Source organism: Capricornis sumatraensis, chromosome 1 (assembly GCF_032405125.1).
Source record: "Capricornis sumatraensis isolate serow.1 chromosome 1, serow.2, whole genome shotgun sequence".
Classification (NCBI taxonomy): Eukaryota; Metazoa; Chordata; class Mammalia; order Artiodactyla; family Bovidae; genus Capricornis; species Capricornis sumatraensis.
Genome location: NC_091069.1, coordinates 34829580 through 34854999, shown reverse-complemented (window position 1 = coordinate 34854999; position 25420 = coordinate 34829580). Strand labels below are relative to the sequence as shown.

The window sequence follows — 25420 nt, the reverse complement described above, 5'->3', positions numbered from 1 at the left end:
TGATCCAGGATCACCCCAAGCAGATGATCCTCCTTCTGACAAATGGTCAGGTCGTGAGTAGCTAACACCAAGTCACAATTCCTACATCATTCACCTATTCACCTAATCATGCTGGCATTTTATCATCTCACATCATCCTAAGAAGAAAAAGGGTGCTCACAATATATCCTGAGAGAGACACTGTAGTCACTTAATTTTCAGTTCAGTTCAGTTGCTCAGTCATGTCTGACTCTTTGCGACCCCATGGACTGTATGCCAGGCCTTCCTGTCCATCACCAACTCCCAGAGTTTACTCAAACTCTTGTCCATTGAGTCAGTGATGCCATCCAACCATCTCATCCTCTGTTGTCCCCTTCTCCTCCCGCCTTCAATCTTTCCCAGTATCAGCATCTTTTCAAATGAGTCAGTTCTTCACATCAGGTGGCCAAAGTATTGGGATCTTCAGCTTCACCATCAGTCCTTCGAATGAATATTCAGGAATGATTTCCTTTAGGATGGACAGGTTGGATCTCTTTGCAGTCCAAGGGACTCTCAAGAGTCTTCTCCAACACCACAGTTCAAAAGCATCAACTTTTTACAGTATATTTTATAACTGTGTGTATTTGTTAGTTGCTCAATCGTGTCTGACTCTGCGAGTCCATGGACTGTAGCCCACCAGGCTCCTCTGTCCATGGAATTCTCCAGGCAAAAACACTGGAGTGGGTTCCCATGCCCTTCTCCAGGGGATAGTCCATATCCAGGGATTCAACCCAGGTCTCCTGCATTGCAGGCAGATTCTTTATGGTTTCAGCTACCCAGGAAGCCCCACTGTTATAACTGGTCTATTTTATTATTGTTGTTAACCTTTATTGTGACTAATTTATAAATTAAACTTGATCATAAATATGTGTGTAGAGAAAGAAAACCATATATGTAGAGTTCAGTACTATCTGTAGTTTCAGGCATCATTGGGGGCTTCTGGAACATATCTCCCGTGGATAAAGTGAGGAGAGGCGGGGAACTACTGTAGTTATAAAAACCTGCCAATAACAAACAATTCCCAAAAATATTTTTATTACACAAAAATGTGATCAATACTACTCTGAGGAAAAGTTGAATAAATATACAAGGCTGTACTATAAGAAATTATTCCAGAATGCCAATAATTACATACTTTTAGTTAAGATTTGCAATATCATTTAAGCTTCCAACTGTTCGATAACCTAATAATGGAAAAAAGCAAAAAAAAAAAAGAAAAAGGGAACTATGAAGGAGTCTGAGATTTAGGTCAAAGAATGAATCAGTGACAGTCTTAATAAAAAAACTACATGTTTTTAACTTCTGCTCCAGTTTCAACTATAAAATTGTATTCTCCCCCCATAGTCTTTTTGATTTGTAGAGATCTACGAACTCTTGTCAAATTATCTAAAATGCTGAGAGCTAGCTCATTTGTAGTAACTTATTGCCTAGAAAATGTTATTTCAGACAGCTTTTTCTGAATAACTTCAACTACTGGAACGACTGAACTGAACTGACTTCTTTCTGATGTTTAAGTTTTAGTCTCAACTGTCTAACAATTTCTAAAATCTATCCAGTAAATGGGTTTTGTTAGTGTCATATATAAAGATGTTTCACTGATGTAGATGGCCAAAACACCCATTCCACAGTCTACTGTATTAATAAGTGATTTTTATCTTTTTCTGGCCAATGCTTTCCTGAAAAATAAATAACATCTGATAAAGACGACCTGGGATCCAGTCCTATCCTCCACCACTTATCAACTAAGTAACCCTGAATGAGTTGCTTAACCTCTCTGAGACTTATGTCCTCACATGTTTTCAAAAATATATACACATAAATTTTAAGGGATGATTACAAAAACATTCCTCATGGATTTACTGAAGACAAAGAAAGCCAATGAAAAGAGAGCTTTATACTGTTCACAAATGCTAAATACATTTATCACCCATTTCTTTATGGTAAAAGACAGGCAGATATACAGAAAGATATTGTCTATTTAGAGCTCTGAATCCACTGTTCAATTCACAATAAAACAAATTTTATATTCTTTCCAGGAATACTATTGAAAGTTCTGTCATTATTACAATATAAAATATATACTCACACAATGAATCCTGACGATAAACCTACACCGGGAAAAGCAAAAAGTGAAAAATATGCTTTTTATAGAATTTCATTCTTCCTCAAGTTCCATTTCTTCTATCTTCTATCCCAATGTCTGTCTTTTCTCCTAATACTAAGACAAATATCTCCTGCTACTGTCTCATCCCACTGGGCTCCTACAGCAGAAACTGTTCTTAAGCCAAACCTACCTTTTTTAAAAATAAACACAAGCAAAAATCTTTTACTACAAAAAAAACTACAATAATATGGAAATGAAAGTACCAGGAATCCCTTCACTGCTCACACTCCTCCCCTTTCCTAAGTTAAACACTGAAAAAAGTTTGTTTAATATCCTTCCAAACCTTCCGGTGTACACTTAGAAATTCAGAGGTATACATATGGGCTTCCCTGAAGGCTCAGCAGTAAAGAATCCGCCTTCAATGCAGGAGACCCAGGTTCAATGCCTGGGTCAGGAAGATCCCCTGGAGAGGGCATGGCAATCCATGCCAGTACACTGTTGCCTGGAGCATTGCATGGACAGAGGAGCCTGGTGGACTACAGTCCATAGGTTCACATAGAGTCGGACACAACTGAGCAACTTAGGATGCATGCATGCATGCAGGTATACACAGTCATATAGTACCTGTTTACACACGCACACAGGTATAACACAGTCATATAGTACCCGTTATGCTGTAGACTGACACTTAACCTACTTGGCATTCAGTCCTGATCAACATTCCTTTAGTGGCACTTTGGCAGTACAGGCAATACTTCCCAGAGGTGAGCCACTGAGATTACTCCACTCACAGCACAGTTTCTTAGAGTTTCAACAAGTACTTACCAAGTGCCTATTTTGTGCCATCTGCAGGGTTTTAAGGTTTGAACAAAACAGGCATGGTGCCTGCCCTCAGAGAGCTAAAAGTCTGGCAAGACACAGCATTAAATAATCAGCTGTGCACATAATTTCAAATGGCAGTAAGTGCTAAAATAACATGTTACAGAAAAACACAGCCAGGAGATCTAATTCAGATAGGGGCTGGGGGACTCCTCTGAAACTAAAAAAAGCTGCACTCAAGATAAATCTGAAGCATTACAAAAATCAGACAATTGGTAATGGGCAAGAATGAACTGGAAAAAGGAAGAAGGTGAGCAAAAGCCCCACCTGGAAAAGGGTCTGGGGCCTTCTGGGAACAGAGAGGTCAGTGAAGCTCAGGGAAGGGAACAAGGAGGAAAGCAACACAAGATAAGGCAGAACAGGGGAGAGGAGCCCAACCACATGGAAAATCAATGAGCATTTGGAGATTTTATTCTAAGAGCAAAGGGAAGCTGTTCAATATTTCTGAATGAGTCACAGGATCTATATTTTATTTTTAACTTAAATTAATCAGAATTACAGAGAAGACCTAGAGCACTTATGAAGAGACTAGTTAGATAAGAGTTGATGCTGACAATGTAGATGAAGGGAAATGGGTAGACTAGAAATCAAGGAGCCTCTGAGAAGAACTGATGAGACTAAAAAGAGATGCATTTCAAGAGGGAGGGGTCATATGTATACCTATGGCTGATTCATGCTGATGTATGGGAAACCAATACAATATTATAAACCAATCATCCTACAAATAAAAATAATTTTAAAAAATAAATAAATAAATAAATAAAAAAGAAGTAAAGTAACCTTGAAGTCCATACTCAAGGTTGGGTCAGGGGTCTGTTTCAGTAGCTCCCTTTACATAGGAGCCCCTCTCAATGTCTAAATATTGGCCTCTGGTTTTCTTCACCCTTTCTTCTTTCTGATCTTTCCCTCTCCCAATTTTATCTCCCCATATTGTCCTTCTGCCTCCTTTCCAGCCCTTCTTTTTTCCCTCCATAACCTCCTCCCTTATTTAGATACAATATGAAATGGAAATCATTTTTAAATATCTATTCTACTTAATTAACAGTTCTTAATTTAAAATCTGGAGGATTCAAACATGTTTACATACATTCACCAAAAGACACGTACCAGAATGTCTACATCAGCACTATTCACAAAAGACAAAAACTAGGAGCTTCCCTGGTGGCACGGTGGTAAAGAATCTGCCTGCCAATGCAGGAGACACAGGTTCGATTCCTGGTTTGGGAAGATCCACGGTGGAGCAACTAAGCCTGAGCGCCACAACTGCTGAACCTGTGCTCTGGAGACTGGGAGCCACAACTACTGGAGCCCATTAGCGCCAGAGCCTGTGCACCACAAGAGGCCACTGCAAAGAGAAGCCCACACCCAGCAACTGGAGAGCACCCCCGGTCACTGTAACTAGAGAAAAGCCCATGTCGCAAGGGAGACCCAGCAGACCCAGAAATTAAATAATTTTCTTTAAAAAGACAGAAACCAGGAGCTACCCAAATATCCTCCAACAGCCAAAGAGATAAACCGGTAGTGTTCAAATAATGGAATACTCCTTGCTCAGCCAGGAGAATCATATATCCACCACAATGTAGAATCTTACAAACATAACGTTGAACAAAAGAAACCAGACACAAAACGGTGTCTTGTGGAATATAAATCCTACTTGTACCAAATTAAAAAAAAAAAAAGCAAAACTAATCTATGCTTTTAGAGGGCAGGACAGTAGTTTTGTGTGTGATGGGGAAGGAAGAGCACCAGGAGGATGTATCGGAAGCTGGTAATGTTCCATTTTGAGGGGTGCTGATTACATAAATGTGTTCAGTTTGTGAAAATTCACAGTTATATTCACATTTGATTAAGTGTAGTCTTCTGAATGTATTCTATACTTCAATAAAAGTTTTTTTAAATCAACGAGCTTAAAACTTTAATGTCCAGGGGAAACGAGCAGTAGCAACAACTAGCCACTTTTTTGATCCATGATGCCCTCGTGGATCATTAGAACCTCAAGGTCCTAATGACTTACTTTGTTTACCCCAGGAGACAACTGTGATATGGCTCTGAACCTGGAACCATGAAATCTACTCTCAGATTCCCAGCTTTATATTTAATGCTCCTCTACTGGGCTGGGTCCTATTCTAGGCACTGAGGACACAGCTGTGATGCCAGATGAGAAGCCTGCCTTCTCTGAGGCAACAAATACATGTGTGTATGTATATTTATTTCAAGTATATGTGTGTGTGAGTGTGTGTGTGTGTATGTATGTGTGTGTGTGTGTGTGTGTGTATATATATATATATATATATATATATATATGCGCTTGAAATTAGCAAAAAGGCAGATCCTGTAATGGAGAAAAAGAGGTGAGACCTGCTTTTGACGGTATCATCTAGCTGGATGACCCTGAAGAAGTCACTTAACTTACTTGAATCTCAGTTACCTTATTTGCCCTAAGAGATTATTATAAAGATCAAATGTGATAATTTCTTTCAAAGTACTTATAATGATAGCATTATTAATGATAACAGCTCTTATCATATTACTGCCCTTACTGCTCAATGTAAGAGGGCTTCCCTGGTCGCTCAGATGGTAAAGAATCTGCCTGTAATGCCGGACCCCCAGGTTTGATCCCTGGGTAAGGAAGATCCCCTGGAGAAGGGAATGGCTACCCACTACAGTATTCTTGCCTGGAGAATCCCATGGACAGAAGAGCCTAGTGGACTATAGTCTATGAAGTGGCAGAGTCAGACATAACTGAGACTAACACTTTGGGGCTTCTTAGGTGGCGCTAGTGGCAAAGACTCGCCTTAGTGGCAAAGACTCGTCTTGTCAGGAGACACAAGAGACAAGGGTTCAATTCCTGGGTTGGGGAGAGATCCCCTGAAGAAGGAAATGGCAATCCATTCCAGTATTCTTGCCTGAGAAATTCCATGGACAGAGGAGCCTGGCGGGCTATCATCCATAGCATCACAGAGAGTCAGACACAGCTCAAGGGACTTAGCATGCACATGCTCAACATAAAGTTGCTTGAGTTAACCAATGCCAGCTTGGTCTACACTAATACATTAATCATAACAAGGAATAGAATTTTCTAGGTCACTAATTCTCAGTTAAAAGGCTTCTATTCTAGGTAGAAGCAGGTGTATTGATAACAGGCTCTCCACTCCCTCTAAAGAAGCGCTCACCCAAAGGCCTGACTCAATTTCACCAAAGCCCTCTCCAGCCTTTAAAGAGAAGCAAGCACAGACAAACAGAGCTAAGAAAGGAGAAGGCTAGACAAGTGACATCATCTTGGAGTTCACGTTAACCAACCAAAGAAAATATATGCAGTACCTTCATTTATTATCTGGTACTTTCTTGGTACCACAATGAATCAAGGTCTATACTTAAGATATGGTGGCAGAATTAAAATCAAACAAAAACAACAAATTCAGGGGAAAACAAAAGGGCTGTAAAATCAGAGACTTAGTTTCAAATCCTGGTTCTGCCATGTAACAGCTTGAAACCCTTACCTTGACCTCTCAGGACTGCTTCCTCACCTGTAACAAGAGGATGCTAATATCTATACCTTATGCAGTGATGTGATGTTGCAGGAGGTTATATACCTAATTTGCCTAGCCAAGATTATTGCTACTATTATTGCTACTATTGTTGCTACTATTACTGCTACTGTTGTTGTGACTATTTTATAGACAGAAGTCCACTAAAAGCCACTGGTATACAACCCAAATTGTCAACACGATCATCCCCTCTATTTTTCCTGACTGTATCCCTCAGTCCTACACAGAACAGTACATACTCAGACACATTTATTTACACCATAAAGCTAAAAATACAGTGTGGACACAAATCTATGTGCTTGCACAGACTGAAAAGGTAAAAAAAAGCCTCTTTGAATTTTAAGAACCTCAACTGTTTGTAAAACTATGAGGGTGTTCCCCTTGCTATTATTCTGGCTGAAAGTCCTAACTAGAGCAGTTAGGCGAGAAAGAGAAATAAAAGGCATCCATCCTTAAAAAGAAGCAAACTACCTCTGTTTGCACATGACAAGGTCATACATTTAGAAAACCCTAAAGATTCCACCAGAAAAAAAGCTGTTAGAACTAATAAATAAATTCATCAAAGTTGCAGGATACATAATTAACACACAAAATTCAGTTACAGTTCCATATATTAACAATAAATAATCTAGAAAGGAAATTACAAAAACAATCCCATTGACAATAGTATCAAAAAGAATAAAATACTTAGGAATGAACTTAACCAACGTGCAAAAGACTTGAAGACTCAAAACTAAAAAACATTTCTGAATGAGATTAAAGGCATAGATAAACAGAAGGACATTCTATGTTCACTCAAGACTTCAGTTCAGTTCAGTTCAGTTCAGTCATTCAGTTGTGTCTGACTCTTTGCGACCCCATGAATTGCAGCACGCCAGGCCTCCCTGTCTATCACCAACTCCCGGAGTTCACTCAGACTCGCTTCCATCGAGTCAGTGATGCCATCCAGCCATCTCATCCTCTGTTGTCCCCTTCTCCTCCTGCCCCCAATCCCTCCCAGCATCAGAGTCTTTTCCAATGAGTCAACTCTTCACGTGAGGAGGCCAAAGTACTGGAGCTTCAGCTTTAGCATCATTCCTTCCAAAGAAATCCCAGGGCTGATCTCCTTCAGAATGGACTGGTTGGATCTCCTTGCAGTCCAAGGGACTCTCAAGAGTCTTCTCCAACACCACAATTCTAAAGCATCAATTCCTCGGCGTTCAGCTTTCTTCAAAGTCCAACTCTCACATCCATACGTGACCACTGGAAAAACCATAGCCTTGACTAGACGGACCTTAGTCGGCAAAGTAATGTCTCTGCTTTTAATGTGCTTTCTAGGTTGGTCATAACTTTCCTTCCAAGGAGTAAGCGTTTTTTAATTTCATGGCTGCAGTCACCATCTGCAGTGATTTTGGAGCCCCAAAAAATAAAGTCTGACACTGTTTCCACTGTTTCCCCATCTATTTCCCATGAAGTGATGGGACCGGATGCCATGATCTTCGTTTTCTGAATGTTGAGCTTTAAGTCAACTTTTTCACTTTCCTCTTTCACTTTCATCAAGAAGAGGCTTTTTAGTTCCTCTTCACTTTCTGCCATAAGGGTGGTGTCATCTGCATATCTGAGGTTATTGATACTTCTCCCAGCAATCTTGATTCCAGCTGTGCTTCTTCCAGCCCAGCGTTTCTCATGATGTACTCTGCATAGAAGTTAAATAAGCAGGGTGACAATATACAGCCTTGACGTACTCTTTTTCCTATTTGGAACTAGTCTGTTGTTCCATATCCAGTTCTAACTGTTGCTTCCTGACCTGCATATAGATTTCTCAAGAGGCAGGTCAGGTGGTCTGGTATTCCCATCTCTTTCAGAATTTTACATAGTTTATTGTGATCCACACAGTCAAAGGTTTTGGCATAGTCAATAAAGCAGAAATAGATGTTTTTCTGGAACTCTCTTGCTTTTTCCATGATCCAGTGGATGTTGGCAATTTGATCTCTGGTTCCTCTGCCTTTTCTAAACCCAGCTTGAACATCAGGAAGTTCAAGGTTCACGTATTGTTAAAGCCTGGCTTGGAGAATTTTGAGCATTACTTTACTAGCATGTGAGATGAGTACAATTGTGCGGTAGTTTGGGAGTGGGAAAAGGTATTCACAAATCAAATATCTGATAAGGAATTTGATATCTAAAATACATAAAAAACTCCTAGACAACATCAATGAAAAAATGTAAATAGGCAAAGGACTTGAACAGACATGTCTCCAAAGAAGATATATAAAATAGCCAAGAAGCATATGAAAAGATACTCAGCATCACTGGAGAGATGCAAATCAAAACCATAATAAGATACCACTTCATATACATTTGGATGTTATTTTTAAAACTTTTTTTTTAAAAAACCAACAAGTGTTGGTGAGGGTGTGGAAAAACTGGAACCCTGTGCATTGCAAGGGCAATGCAGAAGCACAGCCACTATGCAAACAGTCAGGCGGCACTAGCAGTAAAGAATTCGCTGGCAGCAGCAGACACGAGAGACGCCAGTGGGATCCCTGGGCGGAAGGCCCTCTGGAGGAGGAAATAGCGCCCCACTCCACTATTCTGGCCTGGAAGGTCACAGTCCACGGGGCCGCAGAGAGTCAGACACGACTGAGTGACTGAACACAAAGCACACTATGGAAAACAGTATGGTGATAACATAAAATTATCATATGATCCAGAACATCCACTTCTGGGTATATTTCCAAACTGAAGATAGGGACTCAAACAGATGTTTGTACTCCCATGTTTATAGCAGCATTACTCACGATAGCCAAAAGGTAGAAGCGACCTAAATATCCATCTATGAAAGAGTGGATAAACAAAATGTGGCCATACATGCAATGAAATATTATTCAGCCTTAAAAATGAAGAAAATTTTGGGAATTCCCTGGTAAGGACTCTGCACTATGCTAAGGGCCCAGGTTCTATCCCTAACCAGAGAAATAAGATCCTATAAAAACTACAATCATCAAGGTGCAGTCAAAAAAAAGAAAAAGAAAAGAAAGATTTGATACATGCTATGGATAAAACTGGAAGATATTACGCGAAGTGAAATAAGCCAGATACAAAAAGACAGATTCTTCCTGAGTTCACTTACATGAGGTACCTGAAGTGGTAAGATTCAAAGACAAAAAATAAAATGGTGACTGCCAAGGCTGAGGGAAGGGAAGAATGGGGAGCTCTTGTTTAATGTGAAAGTATGTAATGACACTGAACTGTACACTTAAAAATGATGAAAATGGTAAATGTATGTTATGTATATTTCACCACATTAAAAACAAAGTATGTGCTAAGTCCCAAATTGAACCTACATGTTCATACTTTACTGAAACACAAAAATTTTTAAATAATCCTTTTTAACTGAAGAAGCGTTAGCAGGCTACAAACGTGTCTACAGATGAAACAAGCAAATTTTCTGAGGGCAGTATATCTACTTAATAGTAGAACATCAAAATGCTTCCCAAAACTTCTACTTGATTCAAGATCTCTTATCAATAAGTTGGCAAGAACAAAGGTTGAGATAAAAAATCCTTTTCAGAAAACAAAAGGGATACGTTTTTCAAAAAGTCAAGAGAAGCAAGGTCAATGGGAAAAACAACTTTCATAACATGCCATTAGAAAGATAACTAAATGACTCAGGAAATGTGGCCCTGGAAAGGAAAATTACAGAATTATTTCTCAAGACCATGGCATCAAAAAGCAAGATAATTCAAACAACATGGAAGCTTAAAAAGGGAGCTGTGTTACTTGGACATAAGGGGTCCTTTAACATGTAAGTGATGGCACAGGAACACTTAATTGGAGCCCTGAAACAAACTGATATGCCTATTAGCATGTACTGAAAGAGCCTCACTTTAATCAAGCAATTTACAAATTTTTCATTTTAATTAAACAAAAACCAGTCAAAAAATACTACCTTAAAATTGCACATAACAGAGAGGACAAAAATAAGAGTAGGAGTGATTTTTTTGTTCCCTTGAACAATGCAAAGTAAAGCCAGGAACTGACTAAATGAATCTTCTGTTCTTTCCTTTGCACATTAAATTGGCTACTTCCCTCTACTTATTCCCCTTCCCCAAAAGAAGCCACCCTGAAATGAAGTCACTAAAAGGCACGAAAAGCCCAGGACTGACAATCATCTAAAACTCCAGACTCAGACTTATCCTAGCGCTCACCACCCCAGACTCTGTGGGAAGACTGTGGAATCCTAGCAAAAGTTCCCAAGGCTAGCAATGACAGAGTTCACTGGGTCAAAGACAATATCACCACTCTGACTTTTCCCAAAAAAATCCTAAGTACAAAATATAAAATAAATGACAGCCCTTTGAAACATTAAAAAGACCCATTAACTGTCTCATCATTTACATTACTGTATTATACTATTATAATCACGAGAAGGCTGCTCAGGACAAAGATCTAAGACAAGTAAGGAGTATGGGGCTAGGGCAGAGGAGGGTGAAAAGCCTGTGCTTCTAATCGTTAAAAAAGCTCCAGGACTAATTCCGAGAGGATGACCTGAGCATGGTGACAGCACTAAAAACATCAACACCAGGCACTGTTCACTAGGCTTCTAGGTGCTTCGGTAGCTAGATAGGCACCCTGAACCCTGGGCAGAGATCTGTTCTGTAATATCCACAACCCCACCCGCCCACTGCCCACACTCACTCTCCACCCTCCAACAGAGCTCCCTAATCTAGCCTGCACACCATTTTAGCAGGCCTTGCCAGGCAGGCTTATTAGCCCTCTGTTGAAAACTGTTGCTGTCTCTGCTCAAGACAAGCAATGTTCAGTCTCTAATAGCTGTTTAAAACTGTTAGGTTCCATCTGCTTAAAAAAAAAAAAGAAAAAGTTTGTATCTTCACACCATTCATTCTTCAACACAATCAAATATTCCAAATGAACAATATATCCCCCTGCTGGGTCTCAGTTAGCCACACTTTTTCCTTCCTCTATAGATCTCCAAAAAGCAATGAACAAGATAGAAAGTTACCCTAGAAACAAAAGTCTCTGGCTTTCCTGTGCTTTTCTGCTCTACGATTTCTGATCTCTGTTATACATGTGTGAGTTCTTAGCTTGCTCAAATCACCTGGGTTTTATTAGACAGCTCCTTTATACCACTCACATGGACACTCACTCTTCACAGAGTCCCTGATTCTGGAATGCCAATGTGACTCTACCAACTACCAAACAACAATAATCCAGTGAAATAATAAATATAAATAATATATAAACTACAAAAATATATATATATAAACTATGAAAAAATATATATATACCATATGTAGCATAACAATAGCAATATAATAGTTGCTACCATTTATTGAGCACTATGACCAAAGTTACTCTAAGTGCTTTACATAAGTTATCCCATTTCATCTCTATAATTACTTTTTATCTTTATGAGTAGTCTTAATTTCACGTATTTGTTAAAATACCATTAGGTCATTCCACAGGACAGGAGCAAAGATAATCCCCTACAGAAACTTAGCAACCATGTACAGAACTTTACAGAAAACAACACTGCCTCTGAAACCTGACAGCTGACCAGAGAATGGTGTTCTGAGTAGACTCTGCGGAGAAAGCAAACCAGGCAGAGAAGGAAAGGGGCCCCTCTGGGCAGGTTTTTGTGACACTCACAGACTGCAGGCTCTGTTTTTAGAAGGTTCGAGGGCAGCACAGAGGTTCCATGTGCCTTTTTGGCTACACCCCAAGCTGAGGTACCATTAGATCAATGTCACTCAAACTCCTGGTGAGCCATACTCCCACAGCAAAAAGTCCAAAACTGAGGATCAAGTTCTTCCGAAAAGCATTCCTATCAGTGGCGAGGCAGTAGATGCCCTCAAGCCAATCTCCCATGTAGTCTGGCATTTCAGGAGCTTCATTTGCCCAGCCAAAAATGTTCACATCGGCCCCACTGGAAGCCATAGCAGCACCTTCGGGCTCCACAAGGCTTCTCATAACTACCTAACATAATTATTAATATCATCCCTGTGTAAGAAAAAGCACAGAAAGGGTATGTAAGTTGCCAAAGGTCATAAGCTACTAAGTGGTAAAGTCAGGATTCAAACTCAGACCTCACCAGCTGAAAAACCTGCATACTCACCACTATATGATGCTGCTACCCAACACCTCTAAAGATGGCTCAGAGGGTTCCAGTCCCATCACCCTGACTTCTGACTTGTGCCCACCCAGCTCCACTCCCCAGCCATGCTTCAGCTCTTCCAGTCACAGTTATGTTTCCTTTCTCCAAATTCTCCCTAAGTATTTATCAGTATTCTGATAACAGATTTCTGAATTATTAAATTTTTCAATACATTTCCTGATTCTACTTTAACTTCTGTACTAGCTTTCATATATGCCAAAAAACCACAAAGAATTTCTATCTGATAGCACACAAAGAATACACAACCTAGGAATAAGTTAACAGTAAATGTGCAGGAATGAATGAAGAAAACACAAACTTTTATTCACAGATAAAAAACAGACGTGAAAAAGAGAAATTGACCATATTCCTGAAGAGGTATACTCAGTATTACATAGCAGGAATACTCCATATTGTAAAACTACGATCTAAGGGGCCAGCTCCCAACCTTGGGTGGGAACGAATAGTCACCTTCCCTGAAGCAGGTTCAGGAACTGAGGACAAGAGACCAAATGTTATCCCACTGCTCTTATCATTCAGGAAATTCCAAGGAATCAGAGAGCTATGAGGCTCAAACTGTGGATGAAGACCAAATATATAGGAGATAAATATAAACCACAACACCACACTGCCTGATAACACTGCAGTGAAGCTCAATAGTTGACAAGCCCACCTACGCACAAAGAGCTTCAGTTTCACATTTCAGAACCTCACTCTTTAATAGACATGGACAGCCAAGAATCATCAGTTTAACGAAAGCCACCAAGATGAAAGAGAAAATAGGGATACTACAAGGTAAAGAAGAAGTGTTTTTTAAACATTTAGTCAATTATACCTCAACTGAAAAAAAAAAAAAAAACTACAATTACTATGGATGGAGAATACTCCATCCATAAAATTACAATATATGTTAAGAGTCCCCAAGACTACTGATCAAGGCTTCCAAATTTCAAAGGGAATATAACTTGCAACCTACATTTTTGTACTTGTCCAAATTATCAACCAAGTTTAAAGTAGAATGAAGACATTTCCAGACTTCCAAGAACTCAAAAAGAAACCTCCTCTTCTCTCTTTCTTAGGATGCTACTGGAGTACTTGCTCCAACAAAGCCAGAGGGTAAAACAAGAAAGTAAGATATGAGATTCAACACAGGAAAGAGGTAAAGGGAATGATACATGATACAATGAGAGCTGCCTGGCAGACCTAGACCACAATCAATCCAGATTAAAGCAGTTCCTCCATCCATCTTCTCACCTTCCCATGTCAGCAGATGACATGACCATCTACCCTACCCACTCAAGCTAAGAAAGAAGTCATTCCTGACTCTCTCAAAACCCAAATTCAATATACTCTTGATTTTACTTTCCAAATAACTTATATAAATACATTCACTTCTTTCCATCTCCACTGGCACCACCATATTCCAAGACTCTATTATCTCTCACCTGGTCTATTGTAATGGGCAGCTAACTACTCTACCTTATCTTGTACAAACCATTTTCCATATAACAACCAGTAATATTTTTAATATAAATAAGATCATGTCACTCGGCTTAAAATCATTCAATAGCTTCTCATTCCACCCAGAATAAAATCCAAGTTCCCAAATTTAGCCCACCAGACTCTGCATAATCTAGCCCCTGACTATCTTTAGAATCTCACCTTATTTCCCTCTCACACTCCCTCCCTATAGTCCAACCACAGTGGCCTTGCAGATCCTTGAACATGCAAGCTTTCTCGTGTCTTTGAACATGATATTCCCTTTTTACAACAACTTCCCCAGCTCTTCACATTGAATTATTCTCATCTTTCATGATTCACCTTAAATGTCATTTCCTCAGAGTGAGCTTTCTTGATGGTCAATTCTCAATTAGCCCCTCACCAGGTCAGTTTCCTTTCATTTCCTTTCTCAGTGAGTCAAAAAGAAGGAGTTTTGTTCAGCGAATTACGGTATATCCTTAAAGAACAGTATGAAAGTGAAAAGTGAAAGCGAAAGTCATTCAGTCATGTCTGACTCTTTGAGACCCCGTGGACTGTAGCCTGTCAGGCTCCTCTGTTCATGGAATTCTCCAAACCAGAATACTGGAGTGGATTGCCGTTTTCTTCTCCAGGGGATCTTCCTGACCCAGGGATTGAACCCAGGTCTTCCATATCACAGGCAGATTTTTTACATATGCAATCATTTCAATGAAGGACTTCCTTGGAGTTCCAGAGGTTAGGACTCAGTACTTTCACTGTCATGGCCCTGGGTTCAATCCCTGATTGGGATACTAAGATCCTGCAAACCGCATGGCTTGGCCAAAAAACAAACAAACAAAATAAATGAGGTTATAAAAAAGAGTATTTAGGATATACGGTTAAGCAAGACAAGTTTTAAGAATTAGAACAAGTGAGTGAAGTCACTCAGTCGTGTCCAACTCTTTGCGACCCCGTGGACTGTAGCCCGCTCAGGCTCCTCTCTCCATGGGATTCTCCAGGCAAGAATACTGGAGTGGGTTGCCATTTCCTTCTCCAGGGGATCTTCCCAACTCAGGGATCGAACCTGGGTCTCCTGCATTGCAGGCAGACGCTTTATCCTCTGAGCCAACAGGGAAGCCCTTAGAACAAGATGGATGAGGAGAAATTTTCCTACCAGCTATCACAACATACACTTTAAAGTTGTAATGGTTAATATAGCACAAACTAGCACAAGGACAAGGAGGTTGACTGATCAGGACAGGAAGCCTAGAAATAGATCCATGTGCAATGTAAACTTGACATAATAAGAGACACAGCATTACAGAGCCACAAGCAAAGGATGAGGCTTTCAATAAATGATGCTGGGACAACCAATTATTCATTGGTGGGAAAAAACTATACTCCTATCTTACAGTGTATTTTATAGAAAAATAAATTCCTATTTAAAAACCCAAAAAGGAAAACTTTAAGACATATAACTTTTGAGTAGGACAGAATTTCCTGAAATGGTTCTTTTCTCTCTCTTACAAATACACACACACACACACACACACACACACACACACACAAAAGAACAAATCTAAAAAGGAAAATGTTGATGAATGATTTCATTAAATTAAAGCTGCTAGATATCAGTAGCACCAAATTAAGAACATAAACCACAAACTAAATGGAGATTGTAATATATGTAACTGCTGAAAGATTAGTATCCAAACTACATAAACAACATTTTAAGCTCTCTCTCTACACACATATATATATATATACACACACACGCGCATACACATAAACAATCCACTTAAAAGATGGGCAAGTGAAAGTCGCTCAGTCGTGTCTTACTTTTTGTGACCCCACGGACTAGGCTGTCAGGCTCTTCTGTCCATGTAATTCTCCAGGTCAGAATACTGGAGTGGGTAACCATTCCCTTCTCCAGAGGAATCTTCCCAACCCAGGGATCGAATCCAGGTCTCCCACATTGCAGGCGGATTCTTTATCATCTGAGCCACCAGGGAAGCCCAAAAGATGAGCAAAGGTATTCCCAAAAGAAGAAATCAATGAAAATATTCTTCACTACACTAGTAATCAGGGAAATACAAATTAAAAGCATAATGAGATACCACTTCACATCCATCAGCTTCACAAAAAATTAAGTCTGACAACACAGAGTATTGTGAAGGCTATAGAAAGATGAGAACTCTCATTCATTTTTGGTAGAAAGAAGTTGATATAATTTGGCAATATCTAACGGAATAAAATACCATATACCCTAAAAGCTGACAATTCCATTTCTATGAATATACCCTAAAGGGGTAGCTTTCAAACTTTTTTGATCATCACACACATTTTTACTATGACCCAGTTCAAGCATACAACTCAAAGGAAAATTCACAAAATGGAGCTTATTCTTATTAAGTGTGACACATTCTGATAGTTCCATTCTCTTCTCATTCAGTTTTTAAATGATGGGGTGACTCATTCCACTGATTTTACAACCAAAAATGGGTAACCATACCCAATTCAAAAACCTTTGCCCCAGAAAATAATCTCAAAATATCTTCTTGAGCAAAGGTGGGACAATGTTCATCATGGCTTGCTTTGTCAAAAGAAATTTAAAATAACATACAAGTTAGTCAGCATGAGAGTGAATTTAAAAATTGGAGGCATATTCAGACAATGGAATATGATACAGCAGTGCAATGAAAGAATGAGAACCGTTAAATATAATTATCAATAAATCTGATGAATTTAACACTAAGCAAAACAAGCAAGTTGCAGAAGAATACATCCAGTATGGTATTTTTGCATAAACTTTTTAAACATATAAAACAATACTACATATTATTTAGAGATACATTTATACATAATGAATAAAGTATAAAACTATGCACAGGGAAAAAGGAAAAAGATCACAGAAGAGTATGAAAAAGCAAGTAAATGGAAAGACCAAGTGAACAGCTAGATAGTTAAATTGTTAAAAGTTGCCCATCTTCAAAATTAAACTATTGCCTCTCAGGGAAGCTTCCCTGGTGGCTCAGATGGTAAAGAATCTGCCTGCAGTGTGGGAGAACTGGGTTCAATCCCTGGGTTGGCAAGATCCCTTGGAGGAGGGAATGGCTACCCACTTCAGTATTCTTGCCTGGAGAAATCCATGGACAGAGGAACCTGGAGGTCACAAAGAGTTAGACATGACTGAGCGACTCGGAGAAGGCAATGGCAACCCACCCCAGTACTCTTGCCTGGAAAATCCCATGGGCAGAGGAGCCTGATAGGCTGCAGTCCATGGGGTCGCTAAGAGTAGGACATGACTGAGCCACTTCACTATCACCTTTCACTTTCATGCATTGGAGAAGGAAATGGCAGCCCACTCCAGTGTTCTTGCCTGGAGAATCTCAGGGACAGGGGAGCCTGGTGGGCTGCCATCTATGGGGTCGCACAGAGTTGGACACGACTGAAGCGCCTTAGCAGCAACAGCAGCAGAGCGACTAACACTTTCTCGGGGCAGCAACTCCCTTCTAGACATGAGGCTAAAGAGAGAGACTCAGCCTGCCAGCTAGAGACTTAAGCAGCCAATCTGAGATCAGTCTTCAAAGCCGACAGCACTCATCTTTCAAAACTGTTCCATTTAGTAATCAACTACACTGAGTATCTATTTTTAACTAAGTAATGAAATTCAGAACATGGACCCAAAACATGCAACAGGTAGTTGTGGGTAGATGAGATGTCATAGCAGATGCCCCAAACACAGCCATGTGCCAGTAAGATTGAGTCACTGTGATGTGCTGAAAAAAGATATTAAGGCTCAGCTGTCACAGGTTGCAGTGAGCCCTCCTCTGCTTTCCTCTCAGGCATCATTCCAGAATGTGGAACACTTAGACATCTTCAAGATTAGTAAATCACTAAAAAAAAGACAAAATATGGCATCTTACAAATAACACATGCTTGTGATCAAATTAACATAGGGCAGAGAGCTAATAAACATTCAGTAGGCTCATGGAATAACTCCCTAACATTAAAAATTCAGCCCCTCCAGGTCTCAATATAAATTCTACCTAGAAGAGTAAACCCAGTACTGTAACGCACTTGACCGTAATCTCTAAAAACAACTCATTTGTCAGGGAATGTCATTTAAAAGGATTATGCGTAACAGAATTTAAGCGATCAACTCTCAGACCAACAAACATGTTCTGAACCACAAGTCCAAACTACTCTGATCCCCAAATAGCACAACTTCTCCAGGAAAACAGCTAATGCATTCATGCATTCAACCTTTACTTACTACATTAGAAAGACACCATGGTAGAACTTACAGAGGCATTCAGTTCAGTTCAGTTCAGTCACTCAGTCGTGTCCGACTCTTTGCGACCCCATGAACCACAGCACACCAGGCCTCCCTCTCCATCACCAACTCCCGGAGTCCACCCAAACCCATGTCCATTGAGTCAGTGATGCCATCCAACCGTCTTATCCTCTGTTGTCCCCTTCTCCTCCTGCCCTCAATCTTTCCCAACATCAAGGTCTTTTCAAATGAGTCAGCTCTTCGCATCAGGTGGCCAAAGTATTGTAGTTTCAGCTTCAACATCAGTCCTTCCAGTGAACACCCAGGACTGATCTCCTTTAGGATGGACTGGTTGGATCTCCTTGCAATCCAAGGGACTCTCAAGAGTCTTCTCCAACACCACAGTTCAAAAGCATCAATTCTTCGCCACTCAGCTTTCTTTATAGTCCAACTCTCACATCCATATATGACCACTGGAAAAACCATAGCCTTGACTAGACAGACCTTTGCTGGCAAAGTAATGTCTCTGCTTTTGAATATGCTATCTAGGTTGGTCATTCCTTCCAAGGAGTAAGCATCTTTTAATTTCATGGCTGCAATCACCATCTGCAGTGATTTTGGAGCCCCCAAAAATAAAGTCTGACACTGTTTCCACTGTTTCCCCATCTATTTCCCATGAAGTGATGGGACCAGATGCCATGATCTTCGTTTTCTGAATGTTGAGCTTTAAGCCAACTTTTTCACTCTCCTCTTTCACTTTCATCAAGAAGCTCTTTAGTTCTTCTTCCCTTTCTGCCATAAGGGTGGTGTCATCTGCATATCTGAGGTTATTGATATTTCTCCCGGCAATCTTGACTCCAGCTTGTGCTTCTTCCAGTCCAGCGTTTCTCATGATGTACTCTGCATAGAAGTTAAATAAGCAGGGTGACAATATACAGCCTTGACGTAATCCTTTTCCTATTTGGAACCAGGCTGTTGCTCCATGTCCAGTTCTAACCGTTGCTTCCTGACCTGCATACAGGATTCTCAAGGCATAAAAATTTTTTTGTTTTTATACAGAGGCACAAAAATATTTTAAACAAGAATCCTGTCCTTGATACTGACAGCCTAGCAATGGAGTTTGGAAACACACATAATCTTACATAATGTAGAGAGATTTAGTTGCCACAAGAGAAATAAAAGTGAATTGCTATTTAAAAAAAAAAAACTTACTTTGCATAGATTCTTGCCTATCTAGTCCTTCTGTGAGTCAGACCTAGAATACAGAAACTCTGGTACCTCATCTCTTCAAGGGCAAGTAGCTATATATGGTAACAATACTGGCTCTTGTGATCTATAAAAATTAAGTCTCCTCATTTTAAACATTTGATTTAAGAGAAAATCCAAACATGGATCCCAATTCTCATAACTGACTGAAAAATGGAAGTGTCTGTCACTCAGTCATGTCCTACTCTTTGTGAGTCTAGCCCTCCAGCCTCTTCTGTCTATGGAAGTCTCCAGGTAAGAATACTGGAGTGAGTAGCCATTTTCTTCTCCAGGGGATCTTGCAGACACAAGGATCGAACCTGGATCTCCTGCATTGCAGGTAGATTCTTTACCGTTTGAGCCACCAGCTGCCTGCTGGTCTAAAAGAAAGGGAAATGCCAAAAGCAACACACAGGAAAAAAAAAAAATATTTTCTCTAACTCTGCCATTGTTCTGCTATAGAAATGTCAGAATTCATACTTTGGTTGAAACACTGAGAAAAGAATTGTTAATGAGTTTCAAAAGAACTTTCAGGAATCTTTCGGTTAAGTACTACGTAAAATGGTCTAGATTAATAAGGCTTTTCACATCATTTTATCTGTAGTGGGTTTGTTAATGTAGGTAGAGATCATTTTACTCCTTTTCTAAATCTAAAGAAAGTAAACTCCATAAATACTACAAGTCATTAAACACCCTTTCAAGTATTTTTACAGAGGTAGTCCAGACAGGGCCAGGTCTAGTCGATTCATTTCAAATTAATCATCAGATCCACTATTTGCACCTAAACACTCAACTAAACATTCAGGAATTTGGAAGCACCAAAGAGGGAGTCTACAAAGAAGAAGTAAAGGGACTTTATCTGGATGAATCCAATTGTTTTCTCAGGCTACCAACAAAACAGTAGGAAGTTCAGGTTTATGTGTTTATATCATCTGACATAAACCAGTTCCCAGTCCTCTGCCATCAGTCCTGTCATGTCTTCAATATCTCTGAAAAGAATATTTGTGACAAACTAAAGAAGAAAGATCTTTTTTCCATGTCCTATCCATTCAAGCCAGTAAATAACCCTGGGTACACAGGTTTGTCTTTTTAATGGCAACTTTAATGAGAGATAATTCACAAACCATAAAATTCACCTTTATAGGTGCATAAATCAGTCATTTTTAGAATAATAGAGTCGTGTAACCATTACCACTAATTTTAGAACATTTTCATCACCTCAAAAAGAAACCCCTACCCACTGATTACTTAAAAAGCATCGGACCACTCCAATGAAATGTCCAACTAACCTAGTCTTCTCTATCTTACTTATATCCAGGTCTTCAGCTTAGTCAGAAAACAGCAAGATTTGTAGAAAGTAAAAATAAAAGAGCTTTTAAAAGAAGAGCTAAATCAAGAATGTAGTATCTCTAGTAAGAAAACGTTCAAAAAATTATGGAGATATGCTCAAAAGACAATTTGACAGAGCTCCCAATGACAAAGGCTAGAATAACTGAGCAAAAAATAAATGAACACAGTTCATTGAGGATTATGACTCAAAGAATAAAATAGATGCCTCAAAATTTATACTGATATAAATAAACAAATAAATAATTGGCAGGGAAGGGTTAATGCTTCTTTACAGAAGAATTAAATGACTAAGTATAGGAGGAAAAGGGAAATTAAAAATCATTCTTATCCAAGAACCACAGTAACAATTACTGCAGGCAAGAACCATTAATGGAGGTTGAAATTAACGGACAAAAGTAAGATGAGAAACAGAACATCTGCACAATATCAAACACACTGCACAACGCACTTACTAATTACAAAGGGAAAATCAGTTTCACCGTGGCAAAACCTGACACACACAATCTTAATGACATACTGAAAATCATACATCCCTTCTGTAATACTGACGGGAGGTATCAGAGTGAGTATTTCTCACTCTGACAAAGGGAAAACATTAGACAAACCCATATTGAGCAATATTTTACAAAGTAACTAACCAATGCTATCTTTAAAAGCTTCAAAATCATGGAAGACAATGAAAGCCAAGAACTGTCACAGATTTGGAAGATAAGGTAGACATGACAACTAAATGCAATCTGTATCATGGATTGGATTCTGGACCAAAAAAGGACATTAACAGGAAAACTGGTAAAATTCAAATAAGACTTATAGAACAATTATCAGCATGTAACAGCATTAATTTTCTGTAGCATTTTTGTAACTATTCTTTAAGTAAATCTATTTCAAAATAAAAAGTTGGGTTTTTTTAATGCAACATTTCTAGGCATGAGATATTACTGTCTCAACTCCATTGTGAAAAATGACTCATTTGGGGCTGCAATTATAATTTTCCTATTAGTAGTGACTATCAAATAATGTCAGATTCACAATCTCAAATCCCAGCTCTTACAGTGCATACTGAATAGCAGAACACAAAACGAGAAAACAAATCAATGATGAAAAACACACTAGCTAAAAACCACATGGCACACTGTTAACAAAGAGATATGCCTTAATCACACACACACACATACACACACAACATTCTGATCATGAAGCAATGGCCCACAACACAACTAAATAACCTGAAACATAAAATGTCAACAACTGGACAAAACCAATTTAACATATGATGAGGGCATGACTTGATGAATTTTTGTGGTGTTCAACTTTTACAAGCCTGGTGAGAAAGGTCTGTTATGAGGAAATGGATGAATTGGTTCTGGTACATACCCCGATTTCAAGTCAGTTATCCTCAAACAGTTTGTAGCATCCAGTCCCACTTTCCCATTACGGACCACGCTAGATATGAATGGGGAGAGCATTGGAGAAATTCGGTTCAAGGCCACTTCTGGAGACATTTTAACTTGCCTTGCAAATCACCACTGAAAGAAGAAGGAAAGAATGATGATCAGAATATCCAAAGGAACTAGACATAACAATCTTCCTGGAAACTGGTGCAGTACACAGAAGGGTCTCCTGCTTGATACCTCAACTCCTGTCTTATGGCAGCCTCTTGCAGTGACCCTCCAAAAGAGCCTAGCTCACTATTGCTCGCCTACTCAAGACACAGACTTTGCAAGAGGAGCAGCAACCCCTGAAATCTAACTGCCTCCCCTTTTTCAAAGCCAGTTTCTATGCTGCCACACTCCACTTAAAAGCTGCCCTACTCTGTCTTACAACTGGCAGGTCCTTCCTTCTCAAGAAGGTTTTACTGACAATCCTCTCCCCCAATACACAAAACACACACACTGCTAGGTTAGGAGTCCCCCGCTCTGTGTCCCCACAAAGAGAAAGAACTTGAATGATAAAACTGCAAAATTTCAGAAGAAGAAAATCTACCTGCAATTATTACTTACAAGTTATTTACTTGTAGGTGTATTTAGTGATACACCTCTTTCTTATTTCCCCTCCACAGTATAATTACCTGCTTAGTGATCTCTTCCCTGCCCATAAGCATCAAGAAGCATCTTTTAATAAAGATGAATAAGGAGACAAGAGCTAGAGAAATATTTAGGTATGAAGAAAAGGTATTATGCCCTCAAAAAATTTGGTAGAAAATAGCATATCTGAGATGTAGCAAAAATCTACATAACCATTAACTCATGAAAACACACACCTATCCAGATGTTAAGCAGCACAAACTATCATAGATCTAAAAGTTTTTGACTCTAAGGCACTAGGAAATTCTTACACTTGAAAATACAAAAGTAAAACCAATAAATCATCTCTAAATTACTTGGAAACCCATGGGACTGGAGGAGGGAGTACATGAATTCCTCTTAATAGATTTCTAAATGAAAGCCTCCACTTTCAGAGGTGAATAAGTCAATTTAAATGATCATTTTCTTCTTCAATCTGAAAGGATAATCCCACATCAAAAGCAAATTAATTTCCTGCAAGTTACAATTGCAAGTAAATGATGTGCTCATTCTAGTTTTCATATACTATGCCCTATGAGGATTTACAGCTCCCTGCTAAATGCTGAAAACTAGTACCCATTTTAAACATTTCAGAGTAATAAAGGGCAAAAAAATAAATAACAATCATAAAAACAAATAATAACAAAAAAACCCACTGTGACCCTACATACTGATGACACCCAAAAGTACCTCTGAAGTAGAAAAAGCTTTATACTTTAGTATTCAAATTATCTTTTCTGCAAATATAAAACAAGGTCCTCCTCTGGCCACTTAACAGATGGCCTCCCACCACCATTCCAATATGTCATCACAAAATAAGAATAAACATCTAATGCACTGTATTATCAGTCATAAAAATCAAGTACATTTTATAACACTTTATCACTTATAAAGTGCTCCCATAAACATTAGTGCACTTGACCTCCACAATTCTGGATGGTAAGGCATATATTAGAATTCCCATTTTACAGATGACATAGATAATTTATAATTTGTCTTTGAATAATATACTAGACCATATTATCACTTTGAAGCCTATTTTTTTCCTATTTCTGCAACATTTCCACTTTTATTTCTGCTCATTGATGTCACAGTTCTTGAAAGGATGCTTATCTAGATCATATGCAAAGCAGAAATACTCATTTTGGAAAAAAAGCAAAAGGACCTTACCTACACTACAAAATTATTCTTCCATGTATTTTCCCACAATACCTATTATTATTTCATCTCTCATTTCTATGAAAAATGGAAACAGAACCAATACATTCTCAAAATCTACTGAATATCAGGCACTATATTACCCATCTCTAGCTGCAATTTCATTTACTTCCCAACAACTACCTCGTCCTCTGTTTAATATTTTTGTTCCCATTTCAGAGATAAGAAAACTAATGTTGAGCAAGACTAAGTAACTTACTTAAAGTCACAAAGCTAGCAAGCAGAAGGATTGGAATCCAAATCCAGATCTCCCTCAAAGTCCACTATACCTAACTTCTCAAATAAACACCAAAGAGGAAAGCATCAAAGAGAATTTGTTTTTTCAAAAGCATACATCTAGTAAAAAGAACAAAAATGTCATGAATTTAGACTAACGGTTTCTTGACAACTAGAAACAAATTAGACTAATGTTGGCCTACTGCTGAAGCTGGCCCAAGTGATTCACTAGGTAAAATGCTAGAGGGAACAAACCTGCTCCAGAAACCAAACTATACTTAAGGTGACAACACCCCATCCAATTCAGCAACTGTCATGACCTTAGAATGACACCTGAAGGAATGAATTTGTCTTTGTTTCCTGAACAGCCATAATACTATCTTTTGACAGTGCAAGATTTCACGCAGCATTAAAATGTTACAAGCACAGCTGCTGTGACTTCTCTAGACAAGAGAGAGGGGGGAAAAACCTGACTCCAAAATCAGAGGTCACCGAGTAGCTAAAAATGATAGTTCTTTGGCTTCTGAGCGGGATACACAGATGGGGGATGACCTCCCAGTAGTATTTTTTACACAACAAAGCACAATAATCGATCCCAGATAGGCAAAAATTTACTGTGGCCCGTTTCCCTTGAAAGCTAGTTGTGAAATTTCTATTTCCTGATTTTGACGTGTAATATACAGAAGGAAATGCAGAAATACAATTTTTACAGAGCTCTGCTGCCTCAAGATAGGGTCACATGAGGTACTTCGATGGGCAGTCTGGGGAATACAAACAGGTCTAAAGCATCGTCTACCTTCTCGCAATTAAAATGGGATGACAAACACGGAAACACGTGCCCAGCTTACGTCATGGAACGGAAAGGGGTGGCGTCCTGCTGCGTCACGTCGA

General features: G+C 39.1%; 1 protein-coding gene and 1 pseudogene across 1 annotated transcript in view; both read right to left on the bottom strand.

Annotated features, from left to right (window-relative positions):
* Positions 1-25420, bottom strand: part of BABAM2 (BRISC and BRCA1 A complex member 2) — a 401827-nt gene that overhangs the window by 375922 nt on the left and 485 nt on the right. Inside the window, exon 2 of the mRNA XM_068969662.1 lies at positions 22407-22558. Within this exon, the coding sequence (XP_068825763.1) occupies positions 22407-22534 (128 nt within the window). The 5' untranslated portion in view covers positions 22535-22558. The remainder of the gene's footprint in view (positions 1-22406; positions 22559-25420) is intronic.
* On the bottom strand, positions 12262-12486 carry LOC138092436 (mitochondrial import receptor subunit TOM6 homolog pseudogene; annotated as a pseudogene).